This window comes from Microtus oregoni, unplaced genomic scaffold (genome assembly GCF_018167655.1).
Source record: "Microtus oregoni isolate MIOR12 unplaced genomic scaffold, Mior012 000046F_ref0000063, whole genome shotgun sequence".
Classification (NCBI taxonomy): Eukaryota; Metazoa; Chordata; class Mammalia; order Rodentia; family Cricetidae; genus Microtus; species Microtus oregoni.
The window spans coordinates 1,193,881-1,216,444 of record NW_024543220.1 but is presented as its reverse complement, the minus strand read 5'-3'; the positions used below and the strand labels follow the sequence as shown (position 1 = coordinate 1,216,444).

Sequence of the window (22,564 nt, the reverse complement as noted above, 5' to 3'; positions counted from 1 at the left end):
GCTGGGAAGTAGAATGGAAGCCAATTTGGAGACAGATACAGGAGGGAAACATTGAAAGAGGTGGGATTTCAAGGACTTGGATAAATAGCCTTGACTGAGTGAAAGGTTTGTATTTATAACTAGTAAAAGATAAAGCAGAGACTTCATATGCAACAAGATTTGGGCTGTGTATAATAGTGATATGTTTTTATAATCCTAAGTTTACCATCAATTATTATGTAAAGAGGAGTCTTTACACCCCTAAATATGTTCTGTAGATTTTGAGGTCAGAGTCCTACTCAGGTTAAAATGATGTTTTGTTTTTCAGTTACTTACACGCCAAGTCAATCATCCACAGAGACCTCAAGAGTAATAGTATCCTTCCTGAAACTGGTCTGCGAAGTCTGAAAGCATCCTGACTTTTTCTTCTGCATTTTGTCTTCATGCTATGTAAAAACAGTTTCATGCTAAGTGTAATATGCTACAAAGAAAATGAATTGATTTACATGAGAAATAATAGAGCAGGATTCAAGTTGATAACCTTTCTGTATGACTGGGCACTATAGGGAAAATCTATATTATAGTAGGGCTTTTGTCTTGCATACATTTTATGTGCCCTATAAAGTGAATATTTTGTGGCTTTAATTCTTCTAATCTTGCTGAGTAGTAACTGAGATATGAAACTGAAGGTTCAAAAATATGTATCAGTGACATGAGGAAAACAATTTTTCTTTTTTTTCTGAGTCCAGACATATCTTTTCTGATATAATCCTTATTCTAATAAAGAACCTGTGTAGCTTTACCAGCAGTGTTAAAGGACATCTGGGCCAACTCAGAAAGTTTACAGGTTTCTCATAGACTTAGAAAATAGACTTAACCTTATGCTCACATGTTTCGAGCCTGAGAAATCTTAAAAGCGGGTCATAAAACCTAAAGAGAACTAATTCTTTTTAAAGCATATTTGTTGACTTTAGTGGGAAATATGAATTACTGTATTTTAAAAATAAAATCTTACTACAGAGCTATAGAAACTAGCTACTTTACCTGAAATCTTCAGAACACTTTCTGTAGGTGGAAAATGAGATCTATTTTTTTCCTTTACTAACTACACCTCAGATATATTTCTTCATGAAGACCTCACGGTAAAAATAGGTGATTTTGGTCTAGCCACAGTGAAATCTCGATGGAGTGGGTCCCATCAGTTTGAACAGTTGTCTGGATCTATTTTGTGGATGGTAAGAATTAAGGCTGTTTCTCAGTTGATCACATTCTTTATGCTAAGCCGTGACTAATTACTCAAAAGTCACTGAAGGTCTTAACTATAGTATTTTTACAGTTCCCACTATTCACAAGAATCAATATAGTAAACCAGGCATAAAGGCACATGCCTCTAATCCCAGCACTCAGAAGGCAGAGGCAGGTAGATATCTGTGAGCTTGAGGCCAGTCTGGTCTACATACTTCCAGCACAACCAAAGCTACATAGTGAGACTTTGTATCCAATATATATAATTTTTTATGTAAATAGTCTAACTTTTTTCTTGTCTTTAAAAAAAAAACATTATTGCAAAACTAGTTTCAATATATGTCAATCAAAATACATATATGTTATAAAATGTTTAAATGTTATTGAAACTTGTTTAAAATGCTTCATTTGTTGGGTTTGGTGGTACATACCTTTAATCCCAGCACTCCGTAGGTAGAGGCAGGGTTAGGTGAGACCCTGTCTAAAAATAAAAATTTAAAAAAAAAAAGAAAACTTTTATGTTCAAATGAGGTGTATAGCCTGCTTTTTATCTCTTTTTTAAAGGTTTGCAGTTTAAGGCATGTCTTAAGAGACCTATTCTTAACAGAGAGGCTGTTTCACACTTTTATTTGAGCCTAAATTGGAAATAGTCCTTCTTCATACTAGAAAGAACTTTATAATTATGGGGCAGTTGGAAGAGGAAAGACAAGAGAAAAAGACCAGGGATATTTTTAGTCAGCTTTGTGCTGTCTGCACAGGTCTGTTTCTTCTTGTTCCTGCTTTGTAGAAAAGAGGTTCTAAATGTTGAGAACACAGTTACTACAGCAGGCTAGCAGACAGTTGAAGAGTCCTTTCAAGGAGTACTGCTATGAACCCGCAGTGATTCCTCATGACCTGTCAGAAGGCCCATACGGCCTTTTCCTAGTTTTTCTCCTGCCCTTCAGTCAGAATGACATGCTGCAGCTGATGGAATGTAGATGCACATACAAGGTTCCAACCAGCTGCTGTTAAGCCAAACCCTAGGCTTGTAGCTCTACTGTCACTAAATTTTGTTTTTTAAAACATAGTTAGTTTTCATTAAAAGTAGGTATTCTCTGCTAATATCTAGCCATTTATTTATGGTTAAATATTTAATATTTAAATGAAATAATGTAATAGTTGAGTTTTAATATCTTAAGTATTCATAAAGGTAGTATGTACAGACAAATGCTCTGTAGGATCTGTGATAAATATTTGAATAAAAGCAATCCTGAGTCCAAAGAATTTTGAAATATCAACTCTAAGTGGGATACAGATGTTTTAGATGTCTTTATGGTTTTAGTCCTTAGTTGATTAATCTAAATTAATCTGCCCCAATACTTTTGGGTCACCTTATTAGAAACAGAAAAATCAAAGGACTTTCAAAGCCATAATTCCCTAATTTCCCAGAACAGTATGTAGCAGTCTCCAAGAAGCAGATTCTCCAAAGTAGTGGTCTAAGTTTGCCAAGGTAAGCCTAGGGTTAGGTTGAGTATGCTTTCTTGGATCAGTAATATAGATCACAGAAATGGCAAAGTGGAAGAGGCGTGAGAGCTGTGCTCTGGCCATTAACTTTGAAGTTTCCTAACCTCCCATGTGTCTCTTCAATCTGAAATGTTAGGTCTGACTAGTCCATGGCAAGACCCTTTCTTAGATTCCATATTACAGTTAGCTAGGTTTCATTTTGAAATTCTTTGATACGTGTTTAACTGTTTAGTTTATTAGAAGAGACTGTGATGGTTGTGCTCTGTCCTTCAGGCACCTTTAAGGCACATACTTGTAACAATGGTAGCAGTGTGCCCCAAGGAGATGGGGGAGGGCATTTTTTTTTCTGAAGCTATAGAAGGGAAGTTTAAAGCTTCAGCGGGGTGTTGATTTCAACAGTAGTATAGGAGTTGCTCCAGGTCTGGTCTCTAGGTTTGCTCCTTTTAAAAGCCTTAGTTTATATAGTTAGTAGAATATTATACAAGATGTTTATATTTAATACTGATTACTTTTTTGTTTATACCCTGAATCAATGAGTTCATCTTTTATTCTACCATGCTAAATTTTAAGAGAACAAGAATAGCCAAAAATGCACTTCATTGTTAAGTTAACCTTTCCAATTGGTGCCTGCCTTCAGGAAAAAATATGGGGAGCTGGAGAGATTGCTCAATCATTATGAGCTCTGGCTGTTCTTTCAGAGAACTTAGCTAGATTTAATTCCCAGAGCCCACTTGGCAACGCTCAACTGTCTGTAAGCTCCAGTTCCAGGGCATTTGATGCCTTCTTCTGACCTCCATAGTGCACAAACATATATGCAGGCAAAACACCCATATACCAAAACACTAAAATAAATAGGCTGGGTGTAGTGCCATGTACCTTTAATCCCAAAGGCAGAGGCAAGTAAATCTCTGTGAGTTCCAGGATAGCTAGAGCTACATAGTGAAACCCCGTCTCAGATAGATAGATAGATAGATAGATAGATAGATAGATAGATAGATAGATAAATAGATGATAAATGATAAATGATAGATGATTTGGGGGTATGGAATATCCACAGCCTGAAATAATAGTTTGGTTATAAACCTTGTTATATAACCTTGAACTAATTACAGTAGTCTTTTCTACTTTTATTTATATCTTAGAAGAAAGAGAATTTTATAGGAAAATGTTTATAAATTAAAAAATTGAAGATATGTCACACGTTTCTTCTAAACAGATGGCATGCAACTTGTCATCAAGCCATCTACTGGCAGTGAAAGCACACTAAATTTTAAGAGACAGTTCTCCAACTGATCTAAACTCTGTCCATTTCCCCCCTCCCAAAAAAATGATTTGTTCATCACACTTATGTGTGGTTTGTTTTATACCATATTACTAAAATAGCAACTGTCAACAAAATACATGACAAAAACAAACAGAGAAAACATTCTCTTCTACTGTTGTCCTTTGACTCTTTGGGTCTCCCCATAAATCTTCATCAGTGTTTCTTAACATTGGGTGGACAGCATACTCAGGTGGAAATTTGAAGCATAGTTAAAGCATGGGTCCCACTTGTAGGCTCTGATGTTCTCTCTTACTCAAGTGTAGTCAGCACTGAGCAGGCTGCACAGGCAGTTCTGACCTGCTGCTGTAGTTGAGTACTGCAGTTCCTCAGGAGATACTGCCACTGCCAGGAACTTTGTCCTCCAGCTGTTTTTGCAGTTTCATTAGTACCATTTGCCACTTCTTCAGTTCCTTTCTAACAAAACAGTATAAGAGATGCAAGGTGAAGGAAGAAACCTACTAGTTCTTTACCTGTCATTCACTGTTTTTCATATAAATATAAAACTGAGTCGTACAGTAGAGTGACTAAATTATGTTAAAATTTGGTAAATATGATTTGGTATTTGTTCTAGAAGCAACAACTAAAATTTCTTTATACAATTTTCTAATAACCTGTTGTGTGTTACTGTTAGTAAAGTGTTTTCAGGGGTGGCTTTTGTTTGTTTAGTTTTTGTTTTTTGAGGTTTTTGGGTTTGTTTTGTTTTGTTCTTCTTAGGACAGGGCTTCTCTGTGTAACAGCCCTGACTGTCCTGGAGCTCACTCTGTAGACCAGACTGACCTCCAGTTCACAGTGATCTGCCTACCTTTGCCTCCCAAGTTCTGGGATTAAAGGCGTGCTCCACCACTGCCCAGCCAGTAAAGCATTTTTTATTCCACACATTTATGATGTAACTTGGAAGGACATTAATTACTTGTGCCTACTCCCAAGCTTTTTTATAAGTACAAATCTAGTATTTCTTTGCTATTCGTGAACAGGAAGTAGAGACTGACAGGGTAGTCATGAGACGTGCTTAGATGGCAGTGACGGTTTGTTCAGAAAGAGGATTGCTGGTAAAATTATAAAATCTCAGTAATGTATCATGGAAATTCAGCTCAAACCACCTTTCAAAACATATAAAGTGGGGTTTCCCCCCCTTTTTTTTAGTTGATTTTATTCCTTTGACCATTAATAGGAGAATACATAGTTGATGATTTCTTTAAATAAGGTGTTGCTCTCTGGGAATTATCATAGTTTGTATTTCAGTCTTTATTCAGCTGAACTTAAGGATAAACTAGAACTTTTCTTCCTTATCTAACAGGCACCAGAAGTAATCAGAATGCAAGATAAAAACCCATATAGCTTTCAGTCAGATGTGTATGCATTTGGAATTGTTCTGTATGAACTAATGACTGGCCAGCTACCTTATTCGAACATCAACAACAGGGATCAGGTAAATATTTATCATCTCTGGGGGTTATTTTAGTGTTTCTATTAAGGTTTCAGTTCTTTGTAGGAAGGAAATCTGAAGATGGACGTAAACATGAATGATAGAGCTCTTGATCTCTGTAATCAGCTGTAGGAAATGTTTATGTGCTTTTCACAGTTGTAAGGCTTTACTTGAAATGTTGGCCATAAATGTAACAATGGAGTGAAACCCCCAATTTTGCAACTAGAAATTAGAAGTATAACAATAGAGATAATACCTGTTTCTTGGTAATAGCAGAGCTAAAAGAATGAACTCTGGAGCCTGTTGTGATATATGCATTTTTAACCCCAGCACTCAGGTGGCAGAGGTGGACAGATCTCTCTGCGAGGCCAGGCTGGTCTAGAGTTCCAGACCAGCCCGGCCTTTTTTTTTTTCCTTAAAAAAAAAGAAAGAAAGAAAGAAAGAAAGAGAGAGAGAGAGAGAGAGAGAAAGAAAGAGAGAGGACTGTAAAGATGGCTCAGTGATTGAGAACACAGTTTCTCTTCCAGAGGACCTGGGTTCAATTCCCAGCACCCTATGGTAGCTCACAACTGTCTGTAACTCTAGTTCCCTGAGATTTGGCAATGTATATAAAGGAAAGTTAAAAGAAATTTAAAAAGAAATAAAGAATGAACTTGCTATAATCACAGGTATACTTTTATCCTTTGATTGTATCACAAGGGCTCAGCTATGAACATAAATTTATATCCAATTCTTCCATAATTATTAAAATGTTGTTTAAAACACACAAAAAAGCACAAGAAACTTGGAAAATGGCTCATTGGAAGTTTTTGCCGTATAAGCAGAAGGGACTGGGTTCAGATGTCCAGAAACGTAAAAAATTAGCTGTGGCCATTCCTATCACTTCAGCACTGGAGGGAGGAGACAAGTGGAACCCAAAAGCCTGATTTCGAGCCTCTAGTTGAAACATTAGTTCCATGTTCACTCTGTGAAAGAAAGAAAGAAAGAAAGAAAGAAAGAAAGAGAGGAATGATTGAGGAAGATATCCTGATGCCCACTTTGGCTTCAGCATTTATTCAGGCTAATGTATCCTCGTGCATACGCATGCATGCACAGACACATATACCCCCACAACAAAAGCAGGAAGTATGAAGGGGCTGTTATATCAGGTTGTGTTGTTTCTAACAGAAAGATAAATTTTTACTTCTTCTTCTCCTAAGTCTCATTCTCTGTTCCTTCTTTCCAAGAGATGCCAACCGATATCACTTTACAAAGCTTTGCTCCTCTGTGTTTTCACATAAATCCCCTTAGGCTTCTCTTTCTTATTTCTGTCCCTTCTCCCACTCTCTTCACTTTTTAGCAGAATAGTATTCTGTAATCCTGACAGGACTTGAAATCTTAATCTTCTTGCCTCCATCTCTAAAATATTGGGCGTTCCAGTTTGTGCCATTGATTCCAGTTTACCATCTCCAAAAAGTAAATGAATTATCTTTACTAAAATTAAAGTATCTCTACATTTTTAAAAAGTATGTGTGAATGTATATGTGAAGAAGAGTAATGGTAGTTGAATTGTTCATTAGAAGATAGTTACCCATATAAGCAATGATTAAGAGTATTTATGCTGTATGCTGTGGTTTGCATCATACTCACATAAAAGACTGCTTTAAAATGGAGATTCTAGGGACTGAAGAGATGATTTAGTAGTGTCCTACTGCTCTTGCAGAGAATTTGAGTTCCGTTCTCAGCAAAAACATGGTGGCTCACAACCCACTCAAGGGGATATGACACCCTCTTCTGGCCTTCATGGGCAATTGTATACACACGCTCATACTCCCATACAGATACACTGTCTGTACAGTAATTTAACATAAAAAAAAACTTTACATTTTAAGGCCGGGCAGTGGTGGCACACACCTTTAATCCCAGCACTCTGGAGGCAGACACAGGTGGATCTCTGTGAGTTCGAGGCTAGCCTGGACTACAAGAACTAGTTCCAGGACAGGCTCCAAAGCTACAGAGAAACTCTGTCTTGAAAAAAAAAAATCTTCACCTTGGACTTCCCACGGGCAGGGAACCCTGATTGCTCTTTGGGCTGATGAGGGAGGGGTACTTGATTGGGGGAGGGGAGGGAAATGGGAGGCGGTGGCGGGGAAGAGACAGAAATCTTTAATAAATAAATAAATTTTTTAAAAAATCTTTACATTTTAATAGAGATTCTAGGGCAGATTGTGTTTCATTGGGATACAGTCCAAGCACATATACTTTTTTATGCTTCTGGAATAATTCTGATGCATACAAAAGATGATAATTACTACAAATTGTAAAAGTAAGTAAATGTGTCGGGCGTTAGGCTGGAGAGATAGCTCAGAGGTTAAGAGCATGGGCTCTTCTTCCAGGGGTCCTGAGTTCAGTTCCCAGCAACTACCACAACCATCTAAAATGAGACCTGGTGCCCTCTTCTGGCGTGCAGGCAGACATGCAGACAGAACACTGTACACATAAATAAATCTTTAAAAAGAAAAGTAAGCAAATGTAGAGTACTTGTGTACATCATGATTCCCAATCAAATGATAGACTTTATGTGTGTATCCCTTCATTGAAGGGATTTTTTAATTATGTTGTTATTGTGTGTATGTATGACATGTATATAGTGTACATATGGAAGACAGCTTTGTAGCATTGGTTCTTCCCTTCCACCTTTAGAGAGGGTCTAGAGATCAAGTGCAGGTTACTAGGCTTATGTGCCAAGAGCTTTCCTCACTAAGCTGTGTCTCTGGCCCAGTATATCAGAGCTAACTTCTGGTCTTTTTGTTGATAATCTGACTTTTAAATTTCAACTGTGATATGGTATGAAAGAAATACGTTCTCATGGTAAAAGGATACTTACCTTTTTGAGAACTATCTATTGGTTTTCAAAAAAACTGTACTACTTTGCATTCCTGGACCCCACAGGAGGTTCTAGGTTGTCCCATCAGCCACCACTTATTATTTTTCTTTGTAGATATATCAGTAGTGTGGCTTTAGTTTTTCACTTCCATAGAGACTAATAAAATTGAATGACCTTTTATGTTTCGTCGTTACATACATATACATTTTATTGTATTTTTATATAAAGATATATCTGCTCAAATATTTGTTGATTTTAAAAATTGTTTTTCAAATGCAAGTGTGTTCTAAGTTATCCTGCACTTTATGTAATGATTTTTTAAGGGCTCACAGGTTCAGAGATTTCAGTCTGCTGTTTATGTCTTAATTGGTTCTTGGCCTATAGTAAAATGGAACATTATGACATCAAGAGCATGTTGAGGAATAAATTGTCACCTCAGCAGACAAGAATAATGAATCTCTGTATGACATTTACCCAACAAGGATTTTGGTTGAAATATATGTAGGCAGGCAGGTTGGTAGGTTTTTTTTTTTAATGTGTTATAAAGTAATAGCAAAGAATGTCAATTTCAGTATAACTTGACTAAAATTTAAAGATACTCATCTGGGCAGAGATGGTGCATGCCTTTAATCCCAACATTCAGGAGGCAGAGACAGGAGGATCTCTGATTAGGAGGATAGCCAGGACTACACAGAGAAGCTCTGTCTCAAAAAAACAAACAAACAAAACTTTAAATACACTTAAAATGTATCCAGTAAAATCTAAAAACTTGCCCTGTTTAATCCTCTACATTGGCATGGTTCCTTTTTCTCTTCAAGCTATGTGTAGTATTCTCTAACCCCTCCCTCATGGAATTCTGTCCTTATTTAGCATACTGTTATGCTTTTAAGACTTTTTTATTGTGCGTTATATCTGCAAGAAATAATATGAATGTAAGTTTAAATTTGGAATTCTAAAAATTTTTCTTATGACTTTAAGTTCTCAGGTGGGTTATTTTTAAATGCTGAGTTCTGCCATTGCTGTCATTTTAATGTATAACAGATAAATTTTATCGTATAAAAGGTAAAAAATTTTATTGAAAGTATATAGTTTTGGCTTTTTATTTGTTTCATTTTAGAAATAGGGTCTGGCTGTGTAGCCTAGCCTGATCTTGCACTCTTGACCCTCTTGCCTCTGCTCTCCAGTGTGGGATTACAAGCATGCCTCACCTACTTAACAGAAATGCCTATCGTGAGGGTGGGGGCCAAAGGCAATCCTGGGTATCATTCTTCAGATTCTGTTCACTGTGTGCGTTGAGACAGGATCTCTTCCAGCAAATTAAGCTAGACTGGCCAGTGAATCCCATGGATCCACCTGTCTCTACATTCACATCACAGGAATTAAAAGTGCATGCCACCATGTTCAGCCTTTTTATGTGGCTACTGAAGCACTTTGCCAACTGAGCTGCCTCCCCATCTTCAGAAGTATGTGTCTTAATACCATGGTATTTTTCATTTTTCTCTTCAATTTATGTATACATGGATGAATATAACTTTTTTGATAGAATGAGTTAGGGCTTAGCATTAATCTTTTCCTTGTTTTCTCTTTAAAAATTTGAGTACTGAGTATTACTCAAGTAAGAAGTAGATGGGGCATATAGATGTTTTGTCACAGCTATATGCAGAGTTTAGTGGTCCCCAAGACAAAAAGGGACTGAACTCAAAGTTCACTGAGGGCTCTTATACTCACAGTTCTGATTTGGCACAATGAAAAGAAGATAGATTAAAATCAACCAAAGGATGAACTCCGTGGAGCGGAGTCCAAGGAAGTTTCCCATGTGGAGCTATGCACGTGCTAAATTCTCCCAGCAGGAATGTGTGACAGTAACATGGAGTACTGCCAACCAGGAAAGGTCTCTGTACCTTTTCTTTAAGGATTAGTCTCATAGATATGGTTGGCTTTTTAAGGCTGACCTTAGTCTCTAGCTCCTAAAGAAGTCAGATTAGTGCTACATAACCCCAAACTCCTCTATATGCTATATTGATGATATCCCAGGGGTCATCCCAGATACCACACAGAACATCCTGAGTGAAGGCTTAGGTGGTCTCCTAGGAACCAAAGAAAAAGTTCCAGCTCTCTCTCTGGGCAGGAATATTCCTTTACAGCATACTATGTCACTCTGTTACTTGAACTCATTCCTGTGGTATACCAAAAATTACATTGTAATTTGTCATTAAAATGTATTTTAATGATCATCTGAAAATTTAGTTAACTTTCTTGAAGTCAAAGAATTGAAAACCAAGAAACATTGAAAGGAATTTCTTATAGTTCATTGGAGCCTAGTTAGATGATTGCATTTGGGAATGTCTTTTTGATGTCCCATAATTTTTATAGCCTGGAATGATATTTACTAGAATCTATATTGATAAAATGTAAAGACCTTCTGTAAAATAGAGATTACATGCAACAGGAAAAATTCTTTACACATATGCCTAAGTGGTTCTCTGGCAAATCAGTTTTAAAATTTATTTTATTGCTGTGTACCCACACATATGCAAGTTCCTATAGAAGCCAGAAGGAGGGCATTGAGTTCCCTGGAGCCAGAGTCACAGGTATTTGTGTGCTCACAGGATATGGGTGCTCGGGTCTGAACTTAGGTCCTCTGCAAGAGCAGCAAGTATTCTTAACCACTGAGCCATTTCTCCAGCCCCTAGATTTAAAAAAATAAACTAAAATAAAAGTACATTTGTGATAGACACAGCCCCTCTTTACCAAGGACCACAGGTCTCATTATAGAATGTAGATAAGACATATTCACAACATTTAATAATCAGATAAAGTACTAAATGATCATTACAGTTGTTGGTAGTGAGGAGAACATTATCATTTCTAGATGTCGAAATCTAGAGAAAAAAGACATGAGGAGCACAGTTAGAGTTCAGTTACGTAGGCCTTGGTTTATTCAGATTTCAGGTAGCTGAAGAGAACAGGAAAGCATTACAGGAGAAAAGGCACTGAGACCATGAAAATGTGAACAGCAGATTTGTATTTGGATGGTCTTCTCCCAGTTCTTTGCTGTCACCGTCTTAGCTGTATTATCTCGGCAAGTCCCTTGATTTGTTTTTTAAGCATTGTATTTTAATCTAGAACATGGGATCAATTCCTACACCTTGTGGAATTCTTTCAGTACAAAAATAGGTAAGAGTCCAAGAGTCTGAAGTTTCTCAGCCTTTCAGGCTTTTCATACCTTTCCTCCCTTTCCAAGAATAGCTCAGTAAGCATATTGAACTGCTGTCCTGTGTGGATAGTAGTCCAGACTCTTCTCCTCCACTCTCTTGGTTATCCCCTATTGCCTACTGCTAACTTATATCACAGGGGCTACACTAAATTAAAGCATTTTTTTTACTGTAGGTTGATAAATGGAAGTCAAACAGGAAATAAATAACAGATATGCCCATTTCTAAAATTCTTCAGCCCTGTTTAGAATGGAGTTATCCTACTTTGTTTCTTTTTTAAATTTTCATTGCTGATATATTTGTTTATTAATGAGAGTGTATGATTTGCCTATTCCCTTCAGATAATTTTTATGGTGGGACGAGGCTATCTATCTCCAGATCTCAGTAAGGTACGGAGTAACTGTCCAAAAGCCATGAAGAGATTAATGGCAGAGTGCCTCAAAAAGAAAAGAGACGAGAGACCACTCTTTCCCCAAGTAAGAAAATTTTTATGATATCCCAGAGTACCAACTAACCTTCCTAAGTCGATGTTTAGCAAGATGCGGGGAAGTGAGTTAGATTATGAGTTGATACTCTGCACATCCAGGTGAGCTAACAGGGCAGTGACTTTATGAAGGTTGAGCAGTTTGGGATCCCAATACAAGTTCTTTAGCAGGACTTTGCATTTGTTCAGCAGTTCTTAGACTTTTAAGACTTGTTTTGTGTGTGGGTGTTTTGCTTGCATGTGTATGTGTGCACCACTTGTGTGCCTGCTGCCCACTGAGACTTGAAGAAAGTCAGATCCCCTGGAACTGGAGCTGCAGCAGCCGTGAGCTGTCATGTGGTTCTGAGAACTGAGCCATCTCTCCAGCCCTAGACCTCAAATGTTTTAATTTTGGAATCCTTTCACATATTTTAAAATAGTTAAAGACCTTTAAAGGGCTTTTGTTTATGAAAATAACAATTATGAGTTTATAAACAGAGTGGTATTGGTTCCATTTTTTTCCCCAACTGTTTTTGTACAATTAACACACTTGGAGTCTGTACTTTGTGCTCATTTTGTGCTTCAGTATCTAATACTGTGCTGCCTCTGACAATTTACTGATAAAAAAAATTCTACTTATACATTTGGCTTTATGGTAAAATAAATAGATTCTAAGTTTTCTGTTCTTGGTAGATTTTTCTGATTTTTTTTAAATTTTTTATTTATGTATTTATTATTTTGGGTTTATATTATATATTTAGATTTGCATAGTGTTTATTATATATTATTAATTTTACTATTTTTATATTATATTCTTATTATAATTATATACTCTAATGGGTTCTTACTTCATGATACCCCAGGGTATCATGACCTGGTACTCACTATGGAGCCTGGGGTGGCCTGAAACTCACAGATATCCACCTGCCTCTGCCTCAAGGAGTGCTGGGATTAAAAGGTGTGCACCACAACACCTAACTTAGATCTTTTTTTTCTTTAAGGTGTGTGTGTGTGTGTGTGAGAGAGAGAGAGAGAGAGAGAGAGAGAGAGAGAGAGACAGCAGACAGACAGACAGACAGACAGACACGTCTGTGGGAGTCCAAGGACAGACGAAGGTATTGGATCCCCCAAGAGCCAGAGTTTAAGGTTTGTAATTAGTTTTAAATTTTTACTAAGCATTTCAAGGATGGCAAATGATCTAAAATACAAGCAAACACTAACTGTTAGTGACTTTACTCATTCAGTTATATGTGTATAGAAAACCTGGGTTACTGTGCTAGCTTTTGACTTTTGTGATTATGGGAAAATCCCAGTTTCTCTTTGTTCACTGATTATACTGAAAACAATAAAAAGTCTCAGGAAAAATTTCATCCTAAGTATGATAAGCTCTTAAAGATTTATACTACTCAAATTTTTATTCTGCTTTTTCTTGTTTCTTGTCCTCTGTTTGTTCCCTCCCCTACCCCTTTCTACTTTCTTACAGATTCTCGCCTCTATTGAGCTGCTGGCCCGCTCATTGCCAAAAATTCACCGCAGTGCATCAGAACCCTCCTTGAATCGGGCTGGTTTCCAAACGGAAGATTTTAGTCTGTATGCTTGTGCTTCTCCTAAAACACCCATCCAAGCAGGGGGATATGGTGCGTTTCCAGTCCACTGACACAAACTAAATGAGTGAGACATTAAAGTAAGGTAGCAACAAAAACAAATGAATAATTTTCCTTATATTTAAATTAACTAGGATACTCTGTTGTTTACAGGTGAGCCAAAGAATGTTTGTGTTTAAAAACTTAGGAATTGTTTTCCAAATCTTAAAATCATACTGAACATTGACTTTTCAACAACAATGGGTTAAAATATACAAACACTGCTAAACATTTTCAGTGCTTCTTCCAGAGGCTTTACTTCCTATTCTGAATTTGTTTTGTTCACTTGGTTATTCCTGTTATTAAACTCTAGGTTTCTCCCTCTGTTTGGTCATGCAGCTTTTGTTATTATCACTTGTCATAGAACATGCAGAGGAAGACTTCCCTCATGTTCACAGGTGGAAAGTACACAGGCGCTAGCCTCTGCCAGCTGTGCAAAAGTATGGGAGTTCTTTATTTCCTTGAAGCAGTAGACAATGTCTTTTAATAAATTTTAGATGTGAGTGACCAAAAATATCTCTCAGTGGCACATTTGACATAGGTAACATGACTTAACTTTAGATTTTTACTAGAGAATACAAATTAAGGATCTTCTTAGATGCTATCTATATGTTAAAAATGTCTTACATGTGTAAAAGTCAAAGTTCTTTGCAAATGCCTTGCCCTTTATTCTCACTCCCTCCCCCAAAAGAAACTTCACAAAATTCTGAGACTCTTTAAGGTGCTTGTTTTTAGGTAATTGGTTGCCAAACAACCAAGAAATGGGTTTTTTAAATTATTATATTAGGTTATGCTTACCTTTTGATGTATGTTACAGCAGTCAGCAGTCATGTAGCATTGTGTCTCATAACTTCCTTCCTGCTATCCTTTGTGCAACAAGATCCCACCTTTGATAAATGCCTGATACTCTCTTCTTGATTTCCAGTGTGATATTCTTCTAATGTTTACATTTCTATGTATAGAAAATGAGTATAATGTAACCATGGTGGAATAATAATTTTCTGGTGATTTGGAGAGAGAATCTAAAAGCAAAAAAGTAGAAGAAGCATGTGGTCTTCTAAAAATCCACCATCCTTCATAGTCCCCTACCGGCCAAAGCCTGTTGATATTCAGTTACTCAGTTTATACTTGTGGTAACACTTAAATACAACCCAAAGCAAAAACAATTATTCTACAGACAGATCATATTTCATATATTATCCTCCTTTGAAAACAGTGAAATAGCTAATTGGGAAAGCTTTAATAATTGGGTTTGTAAGTGCCACAGATAAACTTCTGAAATGCTTTCCTTACTTACATTATTATATTTCATATAAGGAAACTGCCTATTATTATGACTCGTCTTTTGTCCTTCCTTTGGATAAGTTGAGAATGCCGTCATAATTTTATATACTGATTCATGATTCTAAATATAAAAGAGAACATTTCTCATATTAAAAAAAGAAAAAGCCAGTGCATGGAATCAGGAGGATCACAACTTCAGGGCAGGCCTGGGCTCCATAAAAAGGCCTGTGTCAGAAAACCTAGGACTGGGGATATAGCTCAGTGGTAATGACTTTATAGAATGTGAAAGTGCTTGTACAGTGTTTAATCACCATCATGGGAAAAGAAAATGAGAAAAAAAGAGATCAAACAATGGAATATATTAGAAACCATCGAAATCATGATTTCTAAATCATGACATAAAGATGAATTCAATTGCTTAGTTTTTAGACATTTTTAAGCAAGTCAACCAGAGCTATGGATTAAACATACAAAAATCTATTAAGTGTCAGTGCACCCACTTTAAATGCCAAATCTCTATTAATCTTACAGAGGTGGTATTTGGGGTTTGGGTATGTACAATACAGATTAAGTTGGTTTTGATTGTTGTATATAGCTAAAAAAAAGGTTTTACAAAATTTAGTTGGTCCATAGAATACTCAAACATTTTGAGCATATGAAACAGTATATCGAAGGATTTTTTTTTAATGGATCTCTTTCTATAATCTGCCAGCATACCTGTTTTGCTAGTATGTTCCTTTCCTCACCCACTGTCTTTCTCCTCAGCACTGCTAATCTTCATCTGACTCGCTCACACTCCACCCTTTCCTCCCTTCCTGTTTTCCTCTTCTTTTCTCCTTTCTTTAGTAGCAGCACTGACATTCCTAAGCTCTCTCAAGCTGCTCAGAAACTCATATGCTACCCATAGACACCCAGCCATTCCCGCATAGGGTACATAAGCATTGATTCCCCTTCCACATTTGGCTGCAGAGTGGCCAAAAGGGAAGAATATCAAATATGATAGGTAAGATGTGTAGGTAACATCTACAGGAATAGGAAGCACTAGAATTAACAGTTTCCCTTTGTGTGTTTTGTTTTGTTTTTGTTAGTGGTGCTATATATTCTGTTCTAGGCCTTTTTTTAATTTTTATTTTTAAGTTGTGTGATTTTGGGCAAGTTTCCTGACCACTCTGAACCCCAACTTGTCCACCTGTTAAACAGATTCCTTGTACAGCCCAGGCTGACCTGGAACTCTGAATTTTCTTACCACTACCTGCCAAGTGCTGGGATTACAAGCATGACCTTCTTTGGCCTTTTGGCTCAACAGTGCCTTGGTTAGTTACTCATTAAAAAGAATATTTGATGGAAAGAATGTCTATAGTCCAGTTAGTTGTATTTAAAGTAGGAAATCAAACCTTAATTATTAAAACTTGTTTAGAGAGCTGAGAAAAATGGTGGTCCTGTAATCCCAGCATGAGGAAGAGGATGGCAAGATCAAGACCACCTTGCTAATCTTCTAAACATGTAAAGCATAAGGTTTAGTCCGCCAGTCACTAGCAATAATTATTTAGAGCCAGGCAAGGAAGTACATACCTGCAATCCCAGTACTGAAGAGACGAGGCAGAAAGATCCTGTCTGCCTGTGCTGTGAGTTTGAGGCTTGTCCTGCAGCATGACACCCAGCTGTGGAACCCCCTGCAGCTTGTTACTGTCTGGCTACAGTTGGGCTCTTCACATGCCATGCACATGCACTTGTATTCTTTTCTGGACTCCAGTGACTTGGGGTTTAAACTAGTGACTGGGCTACAAGGTCTGTAATATCAGTGAAATTGGATTGAGGCTTTTCTGTCTTGAAGTTCTTTTGAGATAACTTTTTAAAATCAGCTCTTGTCCTCCCTCTACAGGAGAATTTGCAGCCTTCAAGTAGCCACTCCATCATGGCAGCATCTGCTCTTTATTTCTTAAGTCTTGTGTTCACACAATTTGTTAACATCAAAACACAGTTCTGTTCCTCAAATCTTTTTTTTTAAAGATACAAAATTTTCAATGCATAAGCTCGTGTGGAACAGAATGGAATTTCCTATTCAACAAAAGAGGGAAGAATGTTTTAGGAACCAGAATTCTCTGCTGCCTGTGTTTCTTCTTCAACACAAAGATCACGTGCATACAAGTCTGCCCATTCCCAGGAAGAAAGAGGAGAGACCCTGAATTCTGCCCTTTTGGTGGTCAGGCATGATGGAAAGAATTTGCTGCTGCAGCTTGGGAAATTTGCTATGGAAAGTCTGCCAGTCAACTTTGCCCTTCTAACCACCAGATCAGTTTGTGCCTGGTCGTCTGATGGGGCAGTTTCCAACACCAAGCATCATTCTTGCCTATTCTGGGATTATGTTGTGGAGCACTTTCCCTATCCACCACCGTTAATTTCTGAAGGATGGAGTAAATGCAGCATACCCTTTGTGTAGCACCTGGTCAGTGTTCAACAGAGGTTATCACGGTGAAGCTCTTTAAATTTAGTGGAGGGTGAGAGGTGAGGAGGGACTGCTCTGGGGACTGAGAAAAGGGGATGCTGCATCTTCCTCACCTCCTCCTGCTCTCTCACCTTGGGTTGCCTTGCTCCCTGGGCTTTGCCTAACCACTCGGGCTGGACAATGCTGGCACACATTGCCTTCTTTTCTCATTGGGTCCAGCAATGGAGGTGAGGGTTAGGGGATTGTTTCCTCCACAATGTAGCAAATTCTCAGGAAAATACAGTCCATATCTTCCTCTCAGTTCTTCCAGTCACCAAATACTTACATGGCTACCTTGTCCAGAGCACAAAATGCCATGGACAGCATCTAATTAAAAGCCTACAAAACTGCTTACTGACAGTTTTGAATGTGAGAAATTAGTGTAATTTAAATGTAAGGTACAGATTTTAATTTCTGAGTTTCTTCTATTTTTATTTAAAAAAATAATTTTCAGGTTTAATTGGATTAAAAGAATATTTCCCACCAGAATATATATCCTGAAAATTATATTTTTGTTAATTGTAAGCAACTTTTAAAGAATGATTATTATCCTTTTCTTTACCTAAAATTATGGGGAGTCTTAGCATAATGACAGTTATTTATACTTTTTAAATTAATGGTACTTGCTGGATCCACACTAACATCTTTGCTAGCAATCCCATTGTTTATTCCAACTTAACGCCTACACTACATCCTACATCCTCTTTCTAGTCTTTTATCTATAATATGCAACCTAAAATAAAAATGGTGGTGTCTCCATTCATTCTCCTTCCTTTTTTCCCCAAGCCTGGTCTTCAAAAGGTTGGGTAACTTAGAAGCTGAGTTCCCTAGACAGAAATAGAACTGTTAGGGACATTGGAGTTAAAGGAAGGTGTGAGGCCTGTCGTCAATTGTTTATATAGAACCCTAAATCTGAACTTTGCACAGATCAAAATTATAATCTAGTTACAACTTCCTTTGGCCTTTATTTAAGGGTAATTTAAGAAAATCACTAGTAGCAAAGAAAGTGACTAGATGTATTAATGGCCTGTACCTTTCTTATCCAGGAATCTTGAATTTAGAAATGCAAATTAAAAGAGATGTACTTAGCAACTACACTATAGCCAAGAACTTTAAAAAAAAAAACCTATAGAATCTAAAATAAAATGGAGTTTTAAATTATTTTCAAATTATAACTGATCCCACTATATATTTAAGCCTCCTCAAAACAGATGATTTTTTGCGAAAATATCTGTAATCAAAGGAAGGCCTATCAAAAATTTTATGAATCCCCGTAAACTGGAAAATATTCTGAACTTATTAATCAGCAGCAATGCATTTTTAAGTCTTTCATGGGCAGGACAGTATCTTAAAAACCTTAGAAACTGAGATGAAAATGATTCCTATGGATATAAAAAATAGCCTCTGCGTGTGCTATGCCACATTTGAAAGACATTGTCACCCTTTTAAATGCTTCTTAGCATGGCTTTGTTGCCTTTGCCCAGGATTACTAGAAAGAGCTAGGCTTTGGCCATTGATGCACATTTAGGTCCTGCTGAGGAGTTGGAGCCTCCTTGGTGCATGGCCACCTCCTTACTGGAAGAGGGGGCCAGCACCCTTAAGGAGGGAGCTGAGCATGTGAGTGGTCTAGACACAATGAGAAGAGTTCCTTCTTCCTTTCATTTTAGTGTAGGTTGCTATCTCACTTGAAAAGGGAAAGTAACGTTGATAGTAAATGAAGCTGTGCCCAGAAGCCAGGCTCAGGGTATTGAGAGATTTTTTTTAAAATAGAGAATATAAAAAGTAGAAATAAATATTTAAACCTTTCTTATTTTCTATCAAATAGTTTTCTTGTTTACAAACAACATGAAAAAGGTTTCCTTTGTGGTTTTTTTTTCTTTATTTTTTTATGCTTAGACTGCAGATAATCTTGTTGAGCTCCTAAGACAAGGAAGTCCTTGTTTGTGCAGAGCACTTTATGAGTAAGTATAGACAGAATGTGGCTGCTTTTCTCATCTTATAAGGCTGTAGCTGTCAGTCCAGAAGTGGTTGCGGTGCCTCCTGAGATCTTTTTTGTTTGGGTTAGGAGTGGAGTCTTGGAAAAGTTTGAGAACAACTATGTAAAATTGTTTTTAAGTATGTAGTATTCCTGATGGACTTTTCACCATTAAGCTACAGGACCCAAACTTTTGCCACTGAGATATTATTAACCTTGAAATGTAGTTTAGAGAAGGAACTTGTGAATAATATATCCAGTGTGATCCTTTATACTTATATGCATCTTCAACGAAGATTGTATAACTGTCAGATTCTGGTTCCTGAACAGCCCATTTCTTAAGTATATATGAGGTCTGGGAAGGCGTAATGAGGCATCCTAAAAGATGATCCGATATAAACTGTATGCTAGATTTTTGCTGGTACGGGAGAAAGCATTATGTAAAGATGTAATTCAGGACTTGAGCACTGTCCACCAGAAACCTTGTAAATACTTCCTTGGTCTTGGTGCAGTCCCACTTTTTTATCATGTGATGTCTTGTACTTGTCAGGCACTGTCAGAGCTGCTGTTTGTCCTCTGCAGATCTCACCTGTCCCCGTCGCACATCCACCTCCCGGCCTCTTGCAAACCTCAGCATCTAGCTTTAGTTGGAAATGCAGTGCAGGGATCAGGTGACCTCTTCAAAAACTACCTCCTCAGAATGAGGTAATGCACAGTTATTTATTTTAAAGTGTGAAAAGTCAGGAGCTCTAGAACATGAAGATGATACAAGATTTTAACGTTGATGTGTACTTGTAGTCGAGTACTTGTTTTGTCCTAAAGGGCATTATACATTTAAGCAGTGATACTGTTTAAAATTTTCTTTAAAGGTGTAGCTGAGAGTATCTACTGTTGTAATTGGTACCAGAGTCTGCTTAATGTATTCCAGAATCTTAACCTTAAATCAGTCGCATGAAGTTAAATAGTTACAGTAACACTTTGCTAACAATGATAAAATTCTACTTCTCAGTAGTAGGTTTGGCAAAACAGTACACCTTCAAAGTAAGTTGGCCACACAGCTTTGTCACACACAGAGATGTTCATCTAAAGAGACTGCCCAGCTAAGAGGGTAGAAGGATAGATACCCTTTTTATAAGATTCTCTTCTTTGTCCAAGCTGGCATTGTCAGTGCTGTAATACCTGCACCTTGACCAGCAGGTGTCAACCAATAAGCTACTTTTAAAACCATAGCCAGAGATGGAAAGTTCACTGTGAGTAGAAACAGCAGGTAGCTTACAGGAGTGAGACAGTGTAGGGAAGCTCTAGAAAAATACCTTGACAATTTGCCAAATGATCTTACTGTGCCTTCATGATGCAATAAAAAAGCTAACATTTTAGCAGAAATCAGTGAGTTATGAAGAGAACAGCCAGTCTGGTTTAACTCAGCTGTGTTAATATTTTTTAGAGTGCAATTTAGACTGCGAAGATAAATGCAGTAAAGAGTTTATAGCCAAAATCACATTTAAAAAATGAGAAAATGGTAAATTTTCAATGAACAAAATTATTTTTTTAAAGTGCATAATCCCTAGTATAGCCAGAAATATTTACCACATAGAGCAAATAGGTTGAAAATACAGTTCAGTGACATTTCTAGAGAAACTTTTTCTACTCTCATAGGCTCTTCAAAGCATGGAACTTTTATACACGTTTGACATTTTAAGATACTGCTGTAGTTTAGTTTTGAAGTAGTTTGTGCTGGGCAGCAATCATGTACTAACTCAGTAAGAAAAACACATTGTAGGTCTGATTTGTTTCCAAAGAAATGCTGCCAACCTAGACACCGAGTGTTCAAAGCTTGAAGTGTGAACTTACCTACCAAGACCTGTTTGCAAACAAAGTTAGCTAGTGCTGCTGACTGCTCTAGTGCATGGTGGAAGACAGGGCTGTCTGTGCGAGTGTCTTTTGTAAAGGGACATTGGAATAGTCAAAGACTTGGCTAGTGCAGTGCATGTAAACTGGACACTCCATGCTGTGGTCTTTGCATCCTCTCTCCTTACTATCCCCAATATGTCCTTTAGCTGTTTCACTCAGATTCCAAGATGAGTTACTGATGCCAGAAGGGACTGAAGTGGTCAGTGTGTTTGTGGTCCATATTGCTAACTCTGGTATAGTTGAAGATGCTGGCCAGATGTTTGTTACATCAGTACACCAGACAATAACTTAAATACTTTCAGATAACTTATTTCTACTTCCATTTGGGCAGACATTTAAATTGAAATTCAGGCCTAATTTTTGACATTTGAGAGGAAAAAATAACAGTTCCTCCTATGAGGTATTTTTGAGGTAGAACCTGAAGTCCTAATCTGTCTTTCCCCACTGGGGTTTGCAGCAAGGATTCTACCACTGAACCACATTTCCTAGTATGTAAAATGTTAACAGTTAAAAATCTCTAAAATCTCTCTCTCTCTCTCCCTTTCCCTCTTCCCCTCTCTCTCCCTCTCCCCCACCCCCGTCCCTCTCGCTCTCTCTTAGGGACACCTAGCTATCACCTTATTAAAGTAATAAAGGTGGATCCTTTATTTCAGTCTTACAACTCCATGTCCCTCTTATTACTCCATCTGTGTCACTAAACTGTTTACTTTTATTTAGCTGTTTTGAATAGTTGCAGTGATATAACCAGTTGTGCATGAGGACAACAGCCAGTGTGTTGTTTTTTGTGGTGCATTTTTTGTAAAGAATTCTGTAGATTGAAGTGCTCTTTGAAAACAGAACTGAAATATTTATTCTTGTTAGTATCGAAAAACGTCTTGTGCACATCATTTGCTTTTCCTGGCAGGCTGAGTACATCCTCCAGCACCCATGATTGCTGGTTCCCATCTCCAGTGTACACAGACAGGCGGGAAGCACATGGAAGAGTGTGTTTACAGAGCTGGGATGGGGATTATGAGTGAGTTACTCAGTCCTATTTTTGCCTTGAAAATCACTGTTCTAAGACTTTTGAACCCATGTGTGTTTGGCTGGGCTGAGTTACATAGAAAGAAACTGCAGGCTAACATAAGCAAACAAAGCTCACGGACTAGGCACAAATGGAAGGAAATGGACCAAAATATGGTAGGGTGACACTTAAAATCTGGGACTTAGGGAAAAACTCAAGGTGGGAGATGAACTATAGTCACC

The 22,564-nt window shown here is 37.5% G+C and overlaps 1 protein-coding gene across 5 annotated transcripts in view; it reads left to right on the top strand.

Annotated features, from left to right (window-relative positions):
* The window catches only part of LOC121435346 (serine/threonine-protein kinase B-raf), a 118,746-nt gene extending 101,664 nt beyond the window's left edge, over positions 1 to 17,082 (top strand). For 4 of the 5 annotated variants that reach the window (XM_041634606.1, XM_041634603.1, XM_041634605.1 and 1 more), the window contains 6 exons: positions 308 to 354; positions 1,096 to 1,214; positions 5,349 to 5,480; positions 11,900 to 12,034; positions 13,505 to 13,658; positions 16,831 to 17,082. In XM_041634606.1, the coding sequence (XP_041490540.1) occupies positions 308 to 354; positions 1,096 to 1,214; positions 5,349 to 5,480; positions 11,900 to 12,034; positions 13,505 to 13,658; positions 16,831 to 16,853 (610 nt within the window). In that variant the 3' untranslated portion in view covers positions 16,854 to 17,082. Of the gene's footprint in view, positions 1 to 307; positions 355 to 1,095; positions 1,215 to 5,348; positions 5,481 to 11,899; positions 12,035 to 13,504; positions 13,899 to 16,830 lie in introns of those variants that run through there. The other variant, XM_041634604.1, reaches the window with a different exon arrangement.
* The last annotated feature ends 5,482 nt before the right edge of the window (positions 17,083 to 22,564 follow it).